We start from the raw sequence: 19650 nt of genomic DNA on the forward strand, positions 1-19650 counted from the left end.
TATATTTCGGATTGTGTATATATACTGTACTATTGTATATAATTAACCTCCTCTTTCTCTTTCTATTTTCACCTCCCAGTTATCAGCCCCTGTTAATTGTAACTGCATCTCTTCTTCACGTTTATTTATGTTCTTGGTTGTTTCTTCACACCCCTGTTTCATGTAAACTGGCATGATGTGAACGCTTTCATGAATGCCGGTATAGAAAAACCTTAAATAAATAAATAAATAAATAAATAAATCAATAAATCTCAGCAGGTCCCTGCTGAGATGCGGGCGGGATGAGGAATTATGAGCTTGCAGGAGAAGGAACCAAACTACCACCCTGGGACGGATCTGCACGTGGGAGAACTCTACCTCGGTTGTTGATTTTGATGTTCATTGGGAACTGCGACGCCATGGCCAGCAGGTTCTGCTGCAAAGCGCGCTGCATCAGGCGCTGCTGCTCCTCTGCCACCAGGGCCAGCTTCTTCTCGGGGGGCTCCCCGGACTCCAGCTTCTCTCGCAGCTGCTCCAGGGCTGCCGCTTGCGCTGCCTGGGCTGCAGCCGCCTGCACTGCCACGGCTTGGGCGGCTGCTACGTGGTGGCCCGCCAGGCTCACGGGGATGGCGATTCGGCTGGGGATGCCCGAGGAGAGCCGGCACTCTTCTGGAATTAGAAAAACAGCAAGAAGTGAATCGGATCCCGGTACCAGTCTGCCGGTGCCCTAGTCTCTGGCAATTATTGTTTTCCTGACTCACGATAAGCCTGTTTTTTTCTCACTAACAGCTCGATACAGTAACATTCATTTGAAGATTTCTCGTCTGTAACAAGCTCGCTGCGCACAATTCGGACGCGTAAGGCAAACCAGCGATACATCTCCAGTTTCGCGCGTCCGTAGCGCTTCTTAAAACAGACGCGTAACCCTTCCCCACCCGGCATGTAAATGAACGAATTAGCTGTATAATGAAGGAATTAGCTATTCCCCTCCGATACCGTAACGCGCGCTCAGGTTATCTCATTAGTAACGCACTGTTTTGCCGCGGCCGTAACGTGTTAGTTTACCGCCTCCCCCTAGTAGGAGTTAGGACTGTGAGTCTAGTAACAAATCCATCGACACCGCTTAAGACACTCAAAAACAATAAAACACAATAAAAAAAAAAAGCGATACAGAGATGATCGAGAAAATGTAATGCTGTGGGACACATAAAACCTGTCAGAAGAAAAAATAAAAATTTTTAAATACCTGTCGGAGGGCCGCGTGGGTACAGGCGGCGGCGGCAGGAGCCGGGTGGTCGCGTGTTAAATCTAGGCCGCGGGCGGGTGGGCGCCTGTTCCAGGCGGCAGCGGCAGCGGCGGGGGGACACGCGTTAGTTCGAGACGGTCGGTGGGCGGCGGGTGGTCGCGTGTTAAATCTAGGCCGGGTCAGCACAGGCGCGCATTCATTCATCCAGGCGGAGGAGCCGGCGGCAAAAGCCGCCGGCTCCGCCTGAATGAATGCGCGCCTGTGCGACCCCTGCGATTCGGCGCTCAAGGCAGTCACATGCCGTCACGGCATGTGACTGCCTTGAGCGCCGAATCGCAGGGGTCGCATTCATTCACTGCCGGTGGGGACTGCCCCAGCAGCCCCCACCGGCAGTGAATGAATGCTGTGACTGCCTTGAGCGCCGAATCGCAGGGGTCGCATTCATTCACTGCCGGTGGGGGCTGCCCTGGCAGCCCCCACCGGCAGTGAATGAATGCTGTGACTGCCTTGAGTGCCGAATCGCAGGGGTCGCACAGGCGCACATTCATTCAGGCGGAGCCGGCAGCTTTCACCGCCGGCTCCTCCGCCTGGATGAATGAATGCGCGCCTGTGTGACCCGGCCTAGATTTAACACGCGACCACCCGCCGCCCACCGACCGTCTCGAACTAATGCGTGTCCCCCCGCCGCCGCTGCCGCTGCCGCCTGGAACAGGCGCCCACCCGCCCGCGGCCTAGATTTAACACGCGACCACCCGGCTCCCGCCGCCGCCGCCTGGACCCACGCGGCCCTCCGACAGGTATTTAAAATTTATTTTTTTTTGAACACTCAGGTTTTTACATATTTTGGAATTTTTTTTTTTCACTTCCTGGTACCTGTCATTTCAAATGTCATTTGAAATGACATTTGAAATGACAGGTACCAGCGCACCCTGGTTACTGTATAGGCGCTGTATTAAGCGCCTATACAGTAAAATGGGTTACGCGGGCATAACCCTTCCCTACCGCTTTAAAGCCGCGGCATGCATTTGCATGCGATTAGAAGAGAGTATCAGGCGCTAGGTCAAGAGAACTGTGCGTGCGGGGAGGAAGGGTGTGCCTGACACTGCCGCACTGTTATTACCGCGGCCTTACAGGATCGACCTGTATGGAAGTAATTTGTGCACTATCTCCTGCTGGTTGCCAGGTTGGCTATTGTGGGCCAATGGAAAAACTTTATACCTGCCATATCTATGAAAGACTGCTACGAAAAAGATACGGCAAACATTATAAATTGACAATTTAAAATCTTGCTGCCCTGGTCCCTGCTCTTGAGCTGCGTTGATAAGAATGCCATCAACTCCGAGGCGGCTTCCTTAGCTTCTTTCAAATCCCCTTTCATGCAGCTCTTTCATAATCAATACTATCCTTGGGATACTGATCCCCACCCCTGACATGCTGCCTCCTCAGACTCTTGCTATCTCTGTAGATCATTCAAGTTCCAGTCTGGGCCCTTCGACTACGAAATACATTTTTGTTGATGTAAATATTCAGAATTTGTATTTATTTCACAATATTTATTTATTTAATAATATACTTTTTTTTTTTTTTTATCACTTCACTGATCAAAAGTCGCCCGAAGCAATTTGCAATAATAATACATAACACAGCATAAAATGCATTTCATACAATAGCAAAAAACAAATACCAAAATAAACAGCTAAACAGAATTTATATTCCGCAAGCTCCATAAGTTATGTCCAATATATAGATTTCAATTTTACACACATCAAATTATCAACAATACAAAAGACCTGTAATAAAACATCACATTTACCGTAAATTATATATTTAACATAGTAACATAGCGCATGATGGCAGGTGAAGACCCAAGTATTCCATCCAACCTGCACAGCAAGTTTCTTTGTTCTGTAAATACGATGTGTGTAAACTGCTGACTTCCTCCTACATTCTGTGTATTATTTCAAATGTCCCTGAGTAAAGACAAGGTCAGTATTCAAAGTAGTGTTCCAGCTAAGCTCGGGACGTAGTCTGATAAACCCCAAATTTTGAATTTTTCTCCCTGCGGAAGGTTAAGCTTTTTCGCAGTTGGGAGCTTCCGGTGTAATTTCTTGCAACTGAGATTTAACAAGGAGATGTGTGAACATTTTATGTTGCATGGTTTCCTTTTTGGTACAAAAAATTTTCATATGGTTGACTACTAGCCAATGGCAGGGCAGTTTTCAAAATGCTTGATGTCTACTAATGGTGAAGCAGCTTTAAAAATACTCAATGACATCACAATGTGCTCTGACTGTCCCGAGATTGCTACTGAACTGAACTGGCCTGATTCTCTAGAAGAAAAGGTTTCTAAAATGCCAGGAGCATGAGGGCTATATGAAAATTGCAAGTTGGGGCATGGGGTGCTTGACTATTCGGAAGGTCTAACTCATGCTCCCTTGTGACATGAACCATTTGGGATCACAATTAAGTTATGACCAAGGCCAAAAAGGAAAAAAAATCTTCTGTCCCTGACTGCTTCTCAGCTTCTTTTTTCAAGTATAAGCCGAGTCATGGGCTAGGGGCAGTTCCTTCTTAGCCTGTTGGCTGAAACTGAGAACCTATACAATAAGGAGTGGGGGGGAAGGAGATTATATCCTGCCACCTGACCCCACGGGGGACACATTGATGTAATAACGATTGTCAAAGCAGGAAGATTACATTTTCCATGAAAATAAAAAATGTCTTCTCCCAGCAAGGACATTTAGAGCACTTCTCCCACCAAAGGAGATAATATTTTGATGCGAAGCTTATTTTCTCCATGATAAGAGGCTGGTTATATACCACGGAATTGTTTGCTCATGCCCCCAAATTCCATGACAATGCTGAGCCTCTCATCGACTCAGTTGGTAAGCAGTGGGCTTGGAGCTTATTATCCTCCTGGAAGACAGCCCCAAACTATAGGGAAAGTAACATTTTATCTAGAGATACTGCCGCTTTTAGGTGATACATACCAATAGTTTCTTTCTGATCGTGTAGGCTCCCAACTGTGAAGGGTAGCAGGTGAGTGAGCCCTTTGTGCTGTGGCATAGTTGATGCAGCCTCAAGGAAACCCCCCAAGGCCTACGCTGGCAGCTGGCGGCCACACCCTATAATGGGACAGTCTGGAGCTTCACCTTTACCAACTGCCTCCCCCGCAGGTTGAGCCTTTGGGTTTTGGCGGCCAGTAGGACTTAGGTGGGTCCCTAAGTTGATGAGGATGACAGAAGTCCAGAGGCACACTGAGGTCAGGGTAGGCTGCAGACGAACAGAGTCAAGAGTAGGCCAAGGTCGAGGTGGGCAGCTGGCAAGACTAGTCAGGTCCGGGCAGCAGGCAATCGTGGTCAGGTCCAAGCAAGAGGTCAAGATCCGGAGAGTCAAGCCAAGGATAGATAAAGACACACGAGAGCCACTGGACAAGACAGATAGGACGAGTAAGGCTAGACGAGGGAGACAAGGCAAGGCTGAATGCAGAAAGCAAGACAAGGATGGACAAGATAGAACTGAAGGAGGCAAGGAAGGCTGGAACTAGGAACGCAGAAAGGAATAGGAACCAAACGCAGAAGCAACACGCACTACTCGAAAGCAGGAAACCCATTGCTGAAGCAAAGGAAGGGAGCGCAAGGCACATTTAAATAGGAGCAGGCCGCTGATGTTATCATTGAGCGCCGTGGGGCTCTTCCTGCCATTGGCCCTTTAAAAGCTGCCAAGCTGTGCAAGCGTGTGCCTATGTGACCTAGAAGGAGTAGGAAGGCTGTGGCCTCAGAAGCACATGGGAGGCATGGCAGTGTTACTCACAAGAGAAGTCCCAGCAGTGTTCTCGGCTGAGGTCAAGGGCGGCGGGCATGCAGACTTGGAAGCAACGCCATGATGAGTGAGATGACTCGCTGGACAGCCCCAGGAGCCGCAAATCATAACTCCAGCTCAATTAGAACTAGCTTCCAATGGGTTATCAGACTTTATTTTACAAGCACAAGGAGGGTTTCCCCCCTTATTTTATATCATTTCACCACTCAGTCCAGTCACGGCAGCGAGATTGCTCTTCTGGGGACCACACACCATGGCTCCTTCTGGAACACTGCAACCTTGTGCTCTAAGCCCAGCCAGGAAGGGTCAGCATTGCATAACTGGGCATTTCCTCCCTCCCAGGGGCTGTGAATGTTGCCTCCGAGTATCCCCCCAGCCCAGGCTAGTCCAGGGAACAGAAGACCTAACCCCGCAATCAAACTTGGGTCCTTCACCTAATACCCGCACAGCAGAGCCACTAAGCTACTAGGTTGCTAATATATTATAATGATGTACGCTTCGACTTCCAATCCATACGCCTTCTGAAAAGAGGCAGCTTGCATTCACCACCACGTCCTGCCCTCCTGAATGCACAGCTGAGCTCCAGTGTGGTACTCTCTATACAGTACTTGAAGGTCTGTGCCAGATCGTGTACCTCCGCGTTTTCTTTCTCTGCTGGTGGTGTCCCATCACGGAGCGCAGATTCCTGGCACTGCTCTTACTGGCTTCAGCCAGCAGAGAAATCAGGCTAAAAGTAAAAACAGAAATAAGACTTCTATATCTTTTGCTAATTTTTTCTGGGACAAAATCCACGCCTGTACCAATTTTCAAAGGAAAAGTAGGCGACGACGTTCCTGTTGAAACTGGCCGCAGGTCCTTCGCGCATGCTTTTTTTTTTGGACGGATAGAATTTTGCTTGAAAAATCGCAGGTAGATTTGAAAGTGCTGTGTGTCTGCGAACGTGCTCTTCCTGCCTCGATCCAAACCTTCTCTCAGGAATGCCTCCTCTCTGCATGGCTAAAAAAAACGTGTGCGCTGAGGAACAACATGTGGACTTCCAGCGGAATCGCGGGTGGACAACTTTCAGCTAGACGGTTTCCCATGGGTAATATGCTTTTCACCCCTGTAAATCAATTTTAAAACTGCCCTCTTAATTCTAAACTGTATAAGAGGCATCCCCTGTCTCTGCATGACAGATCAACAAATGTATACATGTGAAAGCACGGGACCCAAAGATGTTAGTGAATGGGTCAGAGGTCCAACGCGATGGATCTAGGCCTGCTTTTAAGTTTTTAAGGGTTTTAGCCTCAGCAGCAGACAGGAGTAATTAACTTTCAGCCAGGAGTTCAATAAAACTAATTAAACATTAACTTGAATTTTGCTTCCTAATCTCTCCAGTCAATAAAACCAACTTGATTTATTTTCAGTATAGATATTTCAACTCATAGGAGCACGAGGTTTTACACCAGTTTAAGAAGTAGACAACACAGGAATATCCTGAAGGGGAACGTGGAAGATACTGTCAGCAGATTAAGAAAACGGTTCCACACGCTCTGCCCACTGCTGCCTGCCTACCCTACTGACACAGGCCTCAGTCCATCTCTGGTCTCCCTCCCTCCCTCGCCACGAAGGTCCCTTTGTGTCTGCTCTAGGGATACTTGAATTGTGTCACTTTCATTTATTTATTTTTTTAATTCCTACCACCTCCACTGGAAATCTGTTCCACCCTCTCAGTCAAAGTCCCACATTCCTTTCGAATTTCCCATCCTTCAGCTTCGTATGATGATCTTTTGTCCTTGAACTTTTCAGTCTATGGAAAATGCTTCCTGTTGGTACCTTATTGAAGCTTGCAAGACATTTGAATGTTTGTGCTGTATCTCCCCTTGCCCTTCCTTTCTTCTGGGGAGTGCATCTTTAGTTCCGGAAGTTTCTCTCTTATGTGGCTTCTAATGCAGTCCATGCACCATTCTGGTGGCCTTTCCTTGAAGTATCTATGAAGATTTTACGAATATCGGTATATAAAAAGTGAATAGATAATTTAATAAATAAATAAAGTATCTCCTTGTCAATGCTCTTTTGTATTTTATTTAATTTTTTTATATCACCTTTGTCAAATACATTTAAAAATACAATACATAGATGCATTCTCCAGAATTACACACAGTGCTCATGGTGGGGTCTCACCACAGACTTGTAGAGAGATAATATTACCTCTCTTAATGATACCTCTCTTTAGGACTGTAAACATTCTATCAGCCCTTTTCCTTGAAGCCATCGGAGATGACAACCCCTAGGTTTCTTTCTTATTTGGTGATTGCTAGTTCTTCCCTTCCAAAAATAGTATTTAGCCCTTGGATTTCTCTACCCCAAATGCATGTGTTATCCTTTCTAGGTGGGTTGGATGTGTCCCAAAGGGCCAAAAAAACATTTATAGGTGGGGGCTGTCTCCATGGGCTTGTTTCCTCTCTTTGTTTGTCCCAAGGTGTGGATCCATTTTATTGAGGGAAAAGCGCAGTTGCTTACCTGTAACAGGTGTTCTCCTAGGACAGCAGGATGTTAGTCCTCACATGTGGGTGACATCATCCGATGAAGCTCGACACGGAAAACTTTTGTCAAAGTTTCTAGAAGCTTTGACCAGCAGACTGAGCATGCCCAGCCTGCTACTATCTGCGCGTCCACGCGAGGTCCCCTTCAGTCTCGTAACAAAGCAAAACACAAGCGAAAAAATAAAACAACAAATTGGAGGTGAACCCAATATCATGGGGAGACGGGCGGGATTCCTGAGGACTAACATCCTGCTGCCCTAGGAGAACACTTGTTACAGGTAAGCAACTGCACTTTCTCCTAGGACAAGCAGGATGGCAGTCCTCACATGGGTGAATACTGAGCTCCAGACTGCCCCATTCAACTGAAGAGGCCAACAGCAGCAGAACAAGATGCCAACGGGCACAACACAACTATGGCGCTGTGGGCAAACGAGGGGCGGTCTGGCTCCACAAGAGGCACGAAGCAGGAACAGTTGGGTTCCGGTCTGGAAAAGATTGTGTAGGACAGACTGACTAAAGGCACTGCCCTGGCGCCATCTCTGTCGAGGCAGTAAGGAGCCACAAATGTATGAAGGGAGCTCCAGGCTGCGGCTCAGCAAATGCACTGGTTTAGATGGCAAGCAGTCACAACCTTGGGCAGAAACTTTGGAAGTGTACACAGGACCACACGATCATGGAAGAATTTCGTGTACGGTGTGTACGTGACCAAGTCCTGAAGCTCACTAACTCCAGGAGCCGAAATAAACGCCAACAGGAATATGACTTTCCAGGTGAGAAACTTCAGGTCGCGGGACTGCAGCGGCTCAAAGGGAGGTTGCATGAGCCATTCAAGAACAACGTTGAAGTCCCAGGATGCAACCAGGGGCTGCAGTGGGGGCTTTAGCTGGAGGAGACCCCTCATGAAACAGCTCACTAAGGGTTGGACCGAAACAGGCTTTCCAGCGATACCTCGATGGTAGGAGCTAACAGTGCTGAGGTGCACCCTGGCTGAGCTGGTCTGAAGCCCAGACTCGGACAGATGCCACAGGTAGTCCAACAGCAGGGGAAGGGGGCAGGAGAAAGGATCTAGATCATGTCTCATACACCAAAAGGAAAACCTTTTCCACTTTCAGCTGCAGGACTTCCTGGTGGAAGGTTTCTGAGACTCCACCAGGACCTGGGAAACTCAGTCTAAGAGCTGCAAAGGCTGGAGGATTATATGCTCGACATCCAAGCCGTGAGGGCTAACACCTGGAGGTTCAAATGGCGCAGAGTGCCCTGATTCTGCGATATGAGATCCGTATGGACAGGTCCTGCAGGAGAAGGAACCAAACCTGCCGGGGCCAATACAGTGCAACGAAAATTATGGTCCCTCTGTCCTGTTGAAGCTTTAGCAGAGTCTTGGAGAGGAGCGGAAGGAGGGGATATGCATACAGCAGGCCCTTCCCCCAGTGGAGGAAGAAGGCATCGCAGGCTGGATGACTGTCCCCGGCTATCAGGGAGCAGAAATTGTTCACCTTGTGTTTGAGAGGGGAGGCAAAAAGATCCACCTCCGGCATGCCCCACAGGTGGAACAGCTGGGCCGCCACCTCTCAGATGAGGGACTATTCACAGGGCTGGATGGACTGGCTCAGGCGGTCTGCCAGCACGTTGAGGTGACTGGCAGGTAGGTTGCCCTCAGCGACATCCCTTAAGTCAGGGCCCAGGACCAAAGTTGCACTGCCTCTTGGCAGAGGAGGAACGAGTCCTTGCCTTCCTGCTTGTTAATGTACCACATCGTGACCTGATTGTCCGTCTGGATAAGCACAGTCTTGGATGACAATCGGTCCCTGAAAGCCCAGAGGGCGTACCACATTGCCAGAAGCTCCAGAAAGTTTATCTGGCAGTGGGTTTCGGCAGTGGTCCAAAGGCCCTGCATATGAAGACCGTTGATGTGGGCTCCCCATCCCTGGGGAGGAGCATCGTGGTAAGGATCACTTGTGGCAGAATGGGCTGGAAGGGAAGTCTCCTTTGCAGTTTGGGAAGATTTTTCCACCAGGACAGAGATGCTAGTAGGTGGTCCGTGACCGTGACCGGAACCTCGAGATCCTGAGATGCCTGTCGCCACTGGGATTGTAAGGTCCATTGGGCACATCTCATATAGAGGCGTGCCAGAGGAGTCACATGAATGGAGGCCGCCATGTGGCCCATAAGGTGGAGTAAGAGGTGGGCCGGTACCTTTCGACTGTTGCAGACGAGGGCGGCCAGTGAGGCGAGGGCAATCGCCCAATCTTTGGACAGGAAAGCTTTCGCTTGTGCCATGTCCAACCTGGCGCCAATGAAGTCTAGCTGAGGAGACGGACAGAGGTGCGACTTGGGGAAGTTGATAACGAACCCTGCAGCCTGCAGGGTTTGCACCGTTAAGACTAGAGCTTGCAGGGCTCTGGAGCGGGACTCGCTTCTGATAAGCCAGTCGTTCAGGTATGGGAACACATGGAACAAATGACGCCTGAGAGGCAGCCACCACCGCTAAGCACTTGGTGAAAATATGAGGGCTAATGCCAGCCTGAAGGGCAGCACTCTGTTCCGGTAGTGTGTGGTCCCCACTACGAAGTGATGGTTGGGGATAATTGCAATATGTGCGCAAGCCTCCTTGAGATCGAGGGAGCAAAGCCAGTCTCCACTTCCGAGGAGCAGAATCAGCATGCCCAGAGAGACCATCTTGAATTTTTCTCTTACGAGAAACTTGTTCAATGGCCGGAGGTCGAGAATGGGGCGCAAGCTGTCATTCATCTTCGGAATGAGGAAATATCTCGAATAGAATCCCTGGCCCTTCTGACAGACAGGTACTGGTTCCACTGCACCCGCTGTAAGAAGGGAAGAGAGTTCTGTCTGAAGAGCAACCAGGAGGGCGGAGGAACCCCACGATGGCCATGGTGAGCCTGCTGAAATGCAGACAGTACCCATAGCAGACAACTGAGAGGACCCAGCGGTCCAATGTTAACTCTTCCTAATGGTGTGTGAACTGCAGGAGCCTGCCTCCAACTGAGGGTCCACCAATAGGGGTATGGCCGAATGACTGCTGCTCCCTCGCCGCCAGTCAAAACCCCGTAGTTGGGGCTGGCTGGGGTGCTGGTTGGGGCCTTGGCGCTCGCTGCTGGCGAGGGCTTCCCCTGGACACAGTATGTGCAGGATGAGCTCGGGCGGCCGGAGGGTAATATTTCTTCTGCCAGTAAAAGGGCTTCTGAGAGACCAGTCTAGGATGCTTTCTGGCCGATGATGGGCCTACTGAAGCACTGGTGGACAGTTATTGAAGGGTGTCATGATGGTCCTTCAACTGTGCCATCGCGAACCTTATCCCCAAAAAGGTTTTCACCTGTACAGGGGAGGTCAGCCAACCTGTTCTGGACATCCGGTCAGAGGCTCTGAGACACGCCATCCTTCTGGCATTGATGCCCATGGCAGCAAAGCGGGTCACAGTTTCAAAAACATCGTATGTGGAACATACCTCATGTTTCCCGGCCTCAAAACCCAAGAGAACAATAGCAGAGAGGCCTCCTGCTGTTACTGGGAGAGGCCCTCCGAGAAATCCTGGACTCACTTCCAGAGATTTCGATTGTATTGGGTCATACAGAGCTGGTAGGCGGTGAGGTGAGCCACCAGCATGGCACCTTGGAAGATCTTTCTGCCTAGGGCACCCAGCTCCCTAAGCTCGCGTTCCAGGGAGCGGAGACATGGGTGCAGGAGTATGAACCTTCTTCAAGGCAGACTCCACAACCACCGACTGGTGGGGCAGCTGTCTTTTATCAAACCCCAGGGCCTGTTGCACCAAATAGGTGGCGTCGGCCTTTCTGTTCACTGGTGAGATCGAGATGGTGTATTCCCACATGCGGAGGAGGAGGTCTTTGAAGATATTGGGGATAGGAACTGCCGTGATTTCCTTAGGTGTGTCAATGAACTGGAGAACTTCCAGCCTCTTATGACGTGCATCCTCATCCATCAGAAGCTGAAAGGGAATGGCTTCAGCCTTAGCCCTAACAAAGCCTGCTGTCGGATGGCGACCGGCGCCGTTCCTCCAGAGGGGAAGGCTCCGAGAGAGGATTATTGGAATAATCCAAGAACGAATCCATGGAATCGTCACCCCATGGGTCACAAGGCCCTTCTTCCTCACTAGGACCAACATGCCATGGGCAAGGTCCATGAGGGGCATCAGTCCTGGGCCCCAAAGGCTTCGGAGACTTTGAGGGCATGCAGGCATCGAGGGTACCAGAGGCCGCGAATTACCAGAATGGACCAGCACCAGCTCAGGGAACCACAGAATAGGAAATGCGGTAACGGCCATGTCTTCCTCCTTGGAGGACCCGAGAACTGGGATGGCTCTGGTGGAGGGCATTGGTGGCTGCTTGGGAACCGACCGTCCCCCATGGGCCCCGGTTGCATCGGGAGGGTGCCGAGTAAAACGTCCAGGTGCTCCAGCAGGCGTGCTGGCACAGATGGCGGAGGCTCGGGCACTGGTATGGGGGTCGGGGGCACTGGCAACTCGATGCTTTGAAGGGCTTTAAGCACTGTGGACTGCACCCTGCGGTCAAGTTCCTCCTGTAAGTCCATCGTGGCCAGAACTGAAGTAGGAGGACGAGGCATCACCAGCTCTTCCTCGGGCCTCCAAAGTGGCGTGGTACCCAGCACCGGTGTCAGTGGGGAAAGCCTGGGACTACTGGGGGCAACAGAGGATGGGGTCTCCGATGGCCGGTGTCGATTCAGTGCCGCCCCGGAACTGGTGCCGTGCATCAACGGCGACCGGTGTCGATGCTTCCGGGACTTGTGTCGGTGCTTGACTCGGTCTTTCCCCGGCGCCAAGGAGGTAGAGGATCTCTAAGCTCGAGACTGGTGAGGCTAGCAAGGGTCAATCACCATCCCCTCGATCCTTAGAGGTACTTGCAAGGGAGAGGAGCAGAGGAAAAGTGTCCAATGGCTCCCCACAACCTTGGGGCATCGAAGGAACTGACGCAGGGGTAGAGGGAAAAGATTTTGGAGCCCCAAAAAGCTTCTCCATTTTATGGAGGCACGCCCGACGTCCTTTGGGGCCATCTGATCACACAGATGGCACTCATGGATATTGTGCGAAACCTACAGACAGAGGATACAGACCACATGCGGATCCGTGATAGACATGGTCTGCGGGCACTGGGGGTATCGGCAAAAACCGGATGCCATGGGAGGAAAACCCTGCGTGCGTTCGATGGCCGGTGGTCACCGTGAGGCAATAGTTGGGCATCGACTGCAAAAACAGATGAAAATGTAGAGAAAAACCTGCCACGCCAAGGTGGAATCGACCACGAAGGGGGACCGGACGAGGAAAAATGTACTTAATCGCTAGAAAATAAGAAAATTGGAAGAGGAGGTAGTATTTGCAGCCAACCTCTAGAGGAGGTGCTGTTAAGCAATGGTCTCTCCCGTGAAGCAGGAAAGCCAAGGGCAGAGATTTAGGGCCACCTAGTGGAGACTAGGGGGTCTCTACACGATTTTTGAACTAAAATGTAGCTGCCAAACTCTGACCATTTTTTAAAGTCATCCTTCACATTAACTCTCTCCCCCTGCCATGCCCTACTCGATCCTGCCTGCATCAATGCAGAGTCCACATGCACTTTCTATCCATACTCTTTGTACCAATTTCTGGTATGCAAGCTCAGCAAACGAATTTGTTCATGGTCCCATCTCCAAGGGAAGTGACATTAATCAGGCCTCCAGAGCTGGAATTCTCTCCCAAAGAAAATGTGTTTTACTAGTGATTTCCTGACCTTCAGATGCTTGGTAAAATCCCAGCTGTTTAAAAGGCCTTTAAAGGATAATTTGATTTTGTGTCTTTCCTTGTTTTTGCTGTAATGATTTATGATATTTTATGAATTATATTTGACTATCGTATTTTTATTGTTTTTAATGTTTATTGTTTCTTTGTTTTATTACAAGATGCTTTACCATATTCTGAATGTTACATCTTTCACTTTGAGCTTTTACGGAACGGTTACTACTTCTAGATATATATATAATACTCTTAGCTCCAAAAGTGATATCTGTCAGTAGCTAGTGGGGTACGAATGAGGAGCATACACGTGTAGCTCAGAACCTATGCATGGACATGCCAAACTATATGCCTTACTCACAACATGTGCGTTGAATACTCCACATCGAAAGTCCACCAGACGTGGAGGTGTCGGCAGGGCCGTGCGGAAAAACAAAGCTGCAGGAGCGGAGAGAGCCAGAGTGATGGGCACCCTGGAAAAAAGGGCCATGGGACTGGACTGAAGCAGACAGGTGGAAAAAGGTGAGGTTGAAAGAGCAAGACTGCTCCGATCTGGTCAGGCTGGGCAGAAGGGAGGGAGAGCTGAGTGCTGCGGGAAGGGAAAAGGGTGAAATATATTCAGGACAGAGGGTGGACAGAGTGCAGGGCCGGTGCAAGGGTATTAGGCACCCCGGGCGAACCTTCAATCTCGCACACTCCCCCTTACACAACTGCCTATTGGTGAGAACTCTGGCACAGCATCCACCTCCCTTGCCCCACTCAGCATCCATCTTTCACTCCTTTTCTCACCCTCTGCCAAGTCCTGCATCCTCCTCCCTTTGTCCGCTGTCCAGCATCCCTTCTCTCTATCCTCCGTCTAGCATCTTTCCTCTCATCTTGACCCCAGCGTGCTCTCTCTCCATCCCTTACCTGCTCAGAATCGTCTCTTTCATTCTCTCCATCCACCCAGCACCCTCTCTCCACAGCTTCCCTGCCCACCCAGCTTCCTCTCTGTCTTCACCCTTACATCTACCCAGCACCCATTGCTTTTTCTCTTGGGGTGCTGTATCTTAAAGGTGGGTAGGTGGCACTTGAAGGGTTCTGGGATTTTTGCTGCCCTCAAAATTTTGTCAACCTAGACGATCTCCTAAGATAATGGAAGACCCGGCCATGACGGAGTATGGAGAGAGAGTCCGGGGACTGGGCTGGGGTGGGGAGTCAGAATGTGCTGGGGTCAGGCAAGGGAGGGGGGAACGGACAAGATGGAGCAGGATGAAAGAGAGTGCTGGGGTTGGCCTGGGAAGAAAGTGTGCTCAGCACATCTTCTGCATTGAATTTTCAACCGGTGTCAGCTAGTATTTATTTAATTTATAATCTGTTTTTTCAGACACTTTAAAGTAGATTACCTTCAGGTGCTGTAGGTATTTCCCTGTCCCCAGCGGGCTCACAATCTGGTAGTAATGATAATAATAATAATGATACTCTGTTGTAGATTGTCATTCTTGTCTGTAAACAGGCGCACTTTTCCTTCCAGCCCTTCCAGTTTCATTTATAAAGATACTGAAGAGAACCGAGTTTCGCTCTGAACCCTGTGTGACCCCACTTGCCCAGATCCCTTTATCAGCATGGACTCCACTGACCACCAGTCTCTGGCTCATGTTGCCTAACCAACTTCTTACTCAAGCGTACATTGATTACTTTCCACTAACAAGCCCGCTATGTTAACAGGTTTTGACCATGCCCCCCCTAGCTGATGGGCTAGACATGCACCTCGCATGCAAACACACCTTTCTTGATTGTCGGTAACTGGCTGAGCTGGTTGCCGTTGTGCGTGGATATGGTGAGAGCGGAAATGGGAATCTTGGGGGAGGACAGCAGCGCGGGGGTTCCAACCGGGGAATAGCTGAATAACGTTGAGCTGAAGCTTTGCCTTCGGCCTTCTCTTCTATTGCTGTCGATGGCAGCCTGGAGCTCCCCGGGAGAGCTGAGGCCTTGCTTTTCACATTCATACGGGTACAGGTACTTCATGTATCTGGAAGAGAAGAGAGAGCTGGTTTGTATAGGACCTCTCAAGACGGACCGTAATAAAAATATTCATTGTATCAACTCATGTAGCAAAGGCTTGCCAATTTTCTCTTTGTAAGGATGAGACCTCGAACTTGATCTAAAAAATGTGCTATTCTTCCATTTCCTCTATACAAAGAAATCCTTTAATCCAATTCATGTTTGTAAGAGATTCAGGCAGCTTTCTCTTACCACGTTTCTTTCTAAGGATTGGCCAAACACTGGCACGTACATCAGTTCCACTCATGCACACACTGCTGTGTTAAGATAACACACAAGGAATACTGGAGAAGGGGATCAAACTAGGTTCAGAGGGTTGTGCTTGAAGTGCCACTCAGCAATGCACTGGTAGCCCTCATACTAACACCCATTTAGTACACAGGCGCCCAGAGTGACCTGTCCATGATCAGCTGGCATTAGAAGTGAAGCGGGGACATTTTCAACAGGCTGCTTGGTTGCTGAGTAGCTGCAAGCTTTGCACACTACATCCAAACGTCTCTTTTCAATCCAGCTGCCAGCATGGGCCTGGAGAAAAGGCTTTAAAAATCGCCCCTCTCCAAAGCCTGTCTCAAGGTCACGCAGAGGATTAGTTAGAACGGAGGACCAAGGAGATGGGGGAGGGGGGCGGGGGAAGGGCAATTTTCTAAATAATTTATCTGGGTAAAGTGGTTTGTCTGAAAGTTGCACTGCTCTATCAGGATAAAAGTAAATTCCCATGGGATAAGGAGAGGAGGCATTTAGATATGCCACAAGTCACCCGCACAAATAACAGATAAAAGTGCCCACATACTTCACAGCTCCATGGGCTGCTGAAAAATTGCCTCTGAACTTGCCCAGCATTACACAGAGTCAGTGGCACAGCTGGGATTAGAACTGAGACGTGAGGTGATAAAGTGACTTGTACCACAGTCACATAGAGAGTGGGAGTCAGAGCAGGGATCTGAGACACAGAGAGCGAAAGTCATTGTTCCAGGGTCACACAGGGAGTCACTGGCACAGCTGGGATTAGAACTGAGACACGAGGTGATAAAGTGACTCATACCACAGTCACATAGAGAGTGGGAGTCAGAGCAGGGATCTGAGACACGGAGAGCGAAAGTCATTGTTCCATGGTCACAAAGGGAGTCAGTGGCACAGCTGGGATTAGAACTGAGACACGAGGTGATAAAGTGACTTGTACCACAGTCACATAGAGAGTGGGAGTCAGAGCAGGGATCTGAGACACAGAGAGCGAAAGTCATTGTTCCAAGGTCACACAGGGAGTCAGTGGCACAGCTGGGATTAGAACTGAGACACGAGGTGATAAAGTGACTTGTACCACAGTCACATAGAGAGTGGGAGTCAGAGCAGGGATCTGAGACACAGAGAGCGAAAGTCATTGTTCCATGGTCACACAGGGAGTCACTGGCACAGCTGGGATTAGAACTGAGACACGAGGTGATAAAGTGACTTGTACCACAGTCACATAGAGAGTCGGAGTCAGAGCAGGGATCTGAGACACGGAGAGCGAAAGTCATTGTTCCAAGGTCACACAGGGAGTCAGTGGCACAGCTGGGATTAGAACTGAGACATGAGGTGATAAAGTGACTTGTACCACAGTCACATAGAGAGTGGGAGTCAGAGCAGGGATCTGAGACACAGAGAGCGAAAGTCATTGTTCCAAGGTCACACAGGGAGTCAGTGGCACAGCTGAGATTAGAACCGAGACATGAGGTGATAAAGTGACTTGTACGACAGTCACATAGAGAGTCGGAGTCAGAGCAGGGATCTGAGACACAGAGAGCGAAAGTCATTGTTCCAGGGTCACACAGGGAGTCAGTGGCACCGCTGGGATTAGAACTGAGACACGAGGTGATAAAGTGACTTGTACCACAGTCACATAGAGAGTGGGAGTCAGAGCAGGGATCTGAGACACAGAGAGCGAAAGTCATTGTTCCAAGGTCACACAGGGAGTGAGTGGCACAGCTGGGATTAGAACTGAGACACGAGGTGATAAAAGTGACTTGTACCACAGTCACATAGAGAGTCGGAGTCAGAGCAGGGATCTGAGACACAGAGAGCGAAACTCATTGTTCCAGGGTCACACAGGGAGTCAGTGGCACCGCTGGGATTAGAACTGAGACACGAGGTGATAAAGTGACTTGTACCACAGTCACATAGAGAGTGGGAGTCAGAGCAGGGATCTGAGACACGGAGAGCAAAACTCATTGTTCCAAGGTCACACAGGGAGTCAGTGGCACAGCTGGGATTAGAACCGAGACATGAGGTGATAAAGTGACTTGTACGACAGTCACATAGAGAGTCGGAGTCAGAGCAGGGATCTGAGACACAGAGAGTGAAAGTCATTGTTCCAGGGTCACACAGGGAGTCACTGGCACAGCTGGGATTAGAACCGAGACATGAGGTGATAAAGTGACTTGTACCACAGTCACATAGAGAGTGGGAGTCAGAGCAGGGATCTGAGACACAGAGAGCGAAAGTCATTGTTCCATGGTCGCACAGGGAGTCAGTGGCACAGCTGGGATTAGAACCGAGACACGAGGTGATAAAGTGACTTGTACCACAGTCACATAGAGAGTGGGAGTCAGAGCAGGGATCTGAGACACAGAGAGCGAAAGTCATTGTTCCAGGGTCACACAGGGAGTCAGTGGCACAGCTGGGATTAGAACTGAGACACGAGGTGATAAAGTGACTTGTACCACAGTCACATAGAGAGTCGGAGTCAGAGCAGGGATCTGAGACACAGAGAGCGAAAGTCATTGTTCCATGGTCGCAAAGGGAGTCAGTGGCACAGCTGGGATTAGAACTGAGACACGAGGTGATAAAGTGACTTGTACCACAGTCACATAGAGAGTGGGAGTCAGAGCAGGGATCTGAGACACAGAGAGCGAAAGTCATTGTTCCATGGTCGCACAGGGAGTCAGTGGCACAGCTGGGATTAGAACTGAGACACGAGGTGATAAAGTGACTTGTACCACAGTCACATAGAGAGTGGGAGTCAGAGCAGGGATCTGAGACACAGAGAGCGAAAGTCATTGTTCCAGGGTCACACAGGGAGTCAGTGGCACAGCTGGGATTAGAACTGAGACACGAGGTGATAAAGTGACTTGTACCACAGTCACATAGAGAGTGGGAGTCAGAGCAGGGATCTGAGACACAGAGAGCGAAAGTCATTGTTCCATGGTCACACAGGGAGTCACTGGCACAGCTGGGATTAGAACTGAGACACGAGGTGATAAAGTGACTTGTACCACAGTCACATAGAGAGTGGGAGTCAGAGCAGGGATCTGAGACACAGAGAGCGAAAGTCATTGTTCCATGGTCACACAGGGAGTCACTGGCACAGCTGGGATTAGAACTGAGACACGAGGTGATAAAGTGACTTGTACCACAGTCACATAGAGAGTGGGAGTCAGAGCAGGGATCTGAGACACAGAGAGCGAAAGTCATTGTTCCAGGGTCACACAGGGAGTCAGTGGCACAGCTGGGATTAGAACTGAGACACGAGGTGATAAAGTGACTTGTACCACAGTCACATAGAGAGTGGGAGTCAGAGCAGGGATCTGAGACACAGAGAGCGAAAGTCATTGTTCCATGGTCGCACAGGGAGTCAGTGGCACAGCTGGGATTAGAACTGAGACACGAGGTGATAAAGTGACTTGTACCACAGTCACATAGAGAGTGGGAGTCAGAGCAGGGATCTGAGACACAGAGAGCGAAAGTCATTGTTCCATGGTCACACAGGGAGTCACTGGCACAGCTGGGATTAGAACTGAGACACGAGGTGATAAACTGACTTGTACCACAGTCACATAGAGAGTGGGAGTCAGAGCAGGGATCTGAGACACAGAGAGCGAAAGTCATTGTTCCATGGTCGCACAGGGAGTCAGTGGCACAGCTGGGATTAGAACTGAGACACGAGGTGATAAAGTGACTTGTACCACAGTCACATAGAGAGTGGGAGTCAGAGCAGGGATCTGAGACACAGAGAGCGAAAGTCATTGTTCCAGGGTCACACAGGGAGTCAGTGGCACAGCTGGGATTAGAACTGAGACATGAGGTGATAAAGTGACTTGTACCACAGTCACATAGAGAGTGGGAGTCAGAGCAGGGATCTGAGACACAGAGAGCGAAAGTCATTGTTCCATGGTCGCACAGGGAGTCAGTGGCACAGCTGGGATTAGAACTGAGACACGAGGTGATAAAGTGACTTGTACCACAGTCACATAGAGAGTGGGAGTCAGAGCAGGGATCTGAGACACGGAGAGCAAAACTCA

The 19650-nt window shown here is 49.8% G+C and overlaps 1 protein-coding gene across 1 annotated transcript in view; it reads right to left on the bottom strand.

Annotated features, from left to right (window-relative positions):
* The window catches only part of ARID3C (AT-rich interaction domain 3C), a 558215-nt gene that overhangs the window by 39182 nt on the left and 499383 nt on the right, over positions 1-19650 (bottom strand). The window contains exons 5-6 of the mRNA XM_029581435.1: positions 15097-15341; positions 358-648 (exon numbers count right to left, since the gene is read on the bottom strand). Of these exons, the coding sequence (XP_029437295.1) occupies positions 358-648; positions 15097-15341 (536 nt within the window). The remainder of the gene's footprint in view (positions 1-357; positions 649-15096; positions 15342-19650) is intronic.

This window comes from Rhinatrema bivittatum, chromosome 1, assembly GCF_901001135.1.
Source record: "Rhinatrema bivittatum chromosome 1, aRhiBiv1.1, whole genome shotgun sequence".
In the NCBI taxonomy this organism is placed as follows: Eukaryota; Metazoa; Chordata; class Amphibia; order Gymnophiona; family Rhinatrematidae; genus Rhinatrema; species Rhinatrema bivittatum.